Below are 4,348 nucleotides of genomic sequence, written 5' to 3'. Positions count from 1 at the left end.
GTCGCAGGGTCAGTGCCCAGGGAGCGCCGCACTGTCGGAGGTGCAGCTGGGTAGCGGAGGAGGACTTTAAACAAAGGCCCCATCTGACCTCTGAAGTTGATTTACAAAATCTACTGGTGGACCATGATGATTAACTTGAAGAAAAGGAGGGCAATTCTCTCCATTTTCCTGCAGCTAATATTTAACCTTCAATCAGGATCACTAACAAAAACAGATCACGTTGTTGTTCATCAGAGCTGGCTGTGCACAAATTAGCTCTCTCATTTCCTATGCTGCATGTGACAAACCTCAATATGCACTTAACTGACTGTAAAGCACTTTGTGGCATAGTGAGACTGATCTTTTTTCACTCGTCAAGCATACCCAGCATTTATTACAAATCCTGAATTGCCCACAAACTGAGTGCCTTACTCAGACATGTCAGAGGGCTTGTAAGAGTCACCCACATTGCTGTGGGTTTGGAGTCACATGTGGGGCAGACAGGGTACGGATGGCAGATTTCATTCACTAAAGAGCATTAGTGAACCAGATGGGTTTTTACAACAATTGATAACAGTTGTCGTGGTCACTGTCACTGAGAGTAGTTTTCAATTCCAGACTTATTATTTGAATTCAAATTTTCACCATTTACCAAGGTGGGATTTGAACCTATGTTCCCAGAGTATTAGGGAATCTCAGGATCTCATGGTAGCGCAGTGGCTCAGTGGTTAACACTGCTGCCTCACAGTGCCAAGGACCCAGGTTCGATTACACCCTTGGGCAACTGTTTGCGTGGAGTTTGCACATTCTCCCCGTGTCTGTGTGGGTTTCCTCCGGGTGCTCCAGTTTCCTCCCACAGTCCAAAGATGTGCAGGTTAGGGTGGATTGGCCATGCTTAACTGCTCATAGTGTCCAGGATTGTGTAGGTTAGGTGGATTAGCCATGGGAAATGCCGGGTTACAGGGATAGGGTAGGGGGGGTGGGTCTGGGTTGAATGGTCTTTACAGGGTCAGTGTGGATTCGATGGGCTGAATTGCCTGCTTCCACACTGTAGGGATTCTAATGATTGCCAGTGCAGCGATGGTACCACTATGCCACCAACCTCCCAATACCCTGTCAGAATGCGTGTTAGCCCTTCATTGCGAGCGGTTGGATTTTGATGGGGTTCAGAGAGTTTACTTTGATCAGAAGTCCCTCGCTCACTGAGAGCCCATTGCAAATTGACTTTACCTCGAATCCCACAGGCGAACCTTCTCGTCAAAGTGTCCGCTAATGATGAGGTAGTCTGAGCAAACGATGTCACTGCAGCGAGACGGGAGAGGGATTGAACTAACACCTGGAACAACAACAACAACAGGGAAGAGAAACAGATTGATAAGAAAATTCCAAATTGTGAACTAAAACTTTACCTCAAATACACTCAAGTCCTGATGGGTTTTAATCGCTCCCGAGTTGTTGTCAGCTCCGAGATTGAAACCTTCCATCTAGATCCCACAAAATATAAATGGCTTTCCTGGGAATGTCAGGAACTCGTTATCACTTCTAGACTTCAGACTAATGGATGTTGAGATTATGATTAAACTGCAGGCTGCAATCTTATGGGAAAAGTTCAGATGATTTATGTATGAGATAATGGATTCCAGACAACTTGCTCTGAGCTCGGATCTACGTGACTGGGATAAGGTGCTGGATTATTCATTTACAGTTTCAATAAAAATCATGGCCATCTGGGAGTGAGGAAATGACAGCGGAGTTGGATGCAGTGTAGAACCAACCCTTACAAGCTAATGGCTTGGGGAGACTGTGGCCAGCAATCTACAGTTATTTTTAATCAACCTGTACAGGGATGTTATGACACACCTCTGGAGCAGGTGGGACTCAAACCCATGGTACATTCTGGTGCACTACCACTGTGCCATAATAGCCCAAAACAATTGGTCAGTGAAATACACAGCTTCTCAGAGACATTTCCAATCACAGGTTACACACCTCTGGAGCAGGTAGGACTACTTCTCCCAGAGGGTGGTGGGAACCTAGAGCTTACTGACTCTAAGGGCGGTAGAGGCAGAAACCCTCAAAACATTAAGTATTTGGAGTGTGATGCCAAGGTATACAAGGCTCTGGGCCAAGTGGTGGGAAATGTTATTAGAGTAGTTAGGTGGCTGTTTTGACTGGGGCAGAGCTGACGGACCAAAGGTCCTTTTCTGTTGTGTAGATCCCTACGATTCCATGACTTAAGACTGTATGACATCTTCAGATTGGGTACAGTGTAAAGCAGTCACCAACATTGACCTTTTCAGTACCATTAATTTACACAACGAGGAGTTGGCCATTCAGCCCCTGCAGCATGTTCTACAATTTAATTAGATTGCAGCTGATTTTTGCTCTGTTTATCTGTCTTGTTTTCTTCACTGTTATCAAACAGTAATCTATTGGCTCTACCCAAGAACGTCTCACATGAACCAATAGCAACAGCTCCAAGTGGGAATCTAATGAATATTAACAAAAGATATCATTTTTTTGTTGACATTCAGTTACCTGGGTCCCATTGGATATGACTTCCATTTTATCAGCATGGCTTCTTACCTCCTTCATGAGTACACCCACACAACACACACCACACACCACACAGACACTCACACACACACAGAGACACACACAAGACACAGACAGACAGACAGACACACACAAGAGACACAGACACATGTTTGGTCCTGCTCAAAAGGTGATGAAATTGCCCTCAAGTTCCTGGGTTCATGAATCTCTCTGGCTGTTTGACCCATCATATCCATGCTAGCTCTCCAAATCATTAATACACTGCGCCATTCTCCTACCCTTCATATTCTTCCTTTTCTGATAACAGTCTAATTTGCTTTCGCAAACCTTGACTGCCTCCCCCACACTCTCAGACAGTACATTCCAGACCCTAACCCCTCGAGTGAACCTGCCTCCCCCCACACTCTCAGACAGTACATTCCAGACCCTAACCCCTCGAGTGAACCTGCCTCCCCCACACTCTCAGACAGTACATTCCAGACCCTAACCCCTCGAGTCACCCTGCCTCCCCCACATTCTCAGACAGTACATTCCAGACCCTAACCCCTCGAGTGAACCTGCCTCCCCCACACTCTCAGACAGTACATTCCAGACCCTAACCCCTCGAGTGACCCTGCCTCCCCCCACACTCTCAGACAGTACATTCCAGAACCTGATCACTTTTTCCTGTTTTGTAACCAATTATATTAAATCATTTTCTCTTGTTCTCAAACCCTAATGCGAGTGGGAACTATTTCTCCCTACTTACCTAGTGCAGTTGCCTTGTGATGAATAGTAGATTTTCTACAGTGACCCATGGATGACCTGGTCATGTCCCATGAACAATACTTATCATGACCCCAGTTGAGATCAATCCCAAAAAAGTGAAACCTCAGAGAGAAACCTGGGGTTAATAGACCCTTGAATTTATTTTTCATTAAATTACATTGAGACATAAATTACTGAACATGGTCACAAGAGGCTGCAGCTCCAACAACACTCCTGAAGCTCGACACCATCCAGGACAAAGCAGCCGCTTGATTGGCACCAGATCCACAAACATCCGCTCCCTCCACCACCGACGCTCAGTAGCAGCAAGCTCAAAAAGATGCACTGCAGAAATTCACCAAAGATCCTCAGACAGCACCTCCAAACCCACGACCACTCCCATGTAGAAGGCAACAGATATATGGGAACGATAATCCCTGTAAGTTCTGTTCCAAGCCACTTAGCATCCTGACTTGGAAATATAACGCTGTTCCTTCAGTGTCACTGGGTCAAAATCCTGGAATTCTCCCCTTCAGGGCATTGAGGGTCAACCTACAGCACAGTAGTTCAAGAAGGCAGCTCACTACTGCCTTCTGAAGGGGCAACTAGGGATGGACAATAAATGCTGGGCCTAGCCAGTGATGCCCTCATTTCATGAATGAATTAACAGAAATCTAGCATTATAACCAATAAACATTTAAAACACACCCACCCATAACTTCACTTTATTGTAAACATATAAAGGAACTACTAAACACGCAAGGAATCTCTTACATGCTGTCTGAAACATAGAAAAGGTACAGCATAGAAAGAGGTCATTCAGCCCATCATGGCTGAATAAACTAACCGCCCATTCTAATCTCATGTCTCAGCCCGTGGTCTATACCCTTGCAGGTTCTAGCACTTCAGGGGCAAATCCAGGTTCCTTTTCGATATATTTTCCCCTCAACCCCAAACTGGGCACTGAATTTCAGACACCCTGCACCCCTGGGTGAAAGGTTTTTCTCTTCATTTCCCTTCTAATCCTTCCACCAATCAACTCATATCTGTGTGCCGGTAGAGGTGG

At 45.6% G+C, this 4,348-nt stretch overlaps 1 protein-coding gene across 1 annotated transcript in view; it reads right to left on the bottom strand.

Annotated features, from left to right (window-relative positions):
• LOC109933135 (autophagy-related protein 16-1-like) overlaps nucleotides 1-4,348 on the bottom strand; it is a 78,611-nt gene that overhangs the window by 9,065 nt on the left and 65,198 nt on the right. Inside the window, exon 10 of the mRNA XM_048597859.1 lies at nucleotides 1,210-1,315. Coding sequence (XP_048453816.1) covers nucleotides 1,210-1,315 — 106 coding nt within the window. The remainder of the gene's footprint in view (nucleotides 1-1,209; nucleotides 1,316-4,348) is intronic.

This window comes from Rhincodon typus, chromosome 6 (genome assembly GCF_021869965.1).
Source record: "Rhincodon typus isolate 14 chromosome 6, sRhiTyp1.1, whole genome shotgun sequence".
Classification (NCBI taxonomy): Eukaryota; Metazoa; Chordata; class Chondrichthyes; order Orectolobiformes; family Rhincodontidae; genus Rhincodon; species Rhincodon typus.
This window is presented reverse-complemented; position numbering and strand designations above follow the sequence as displayed.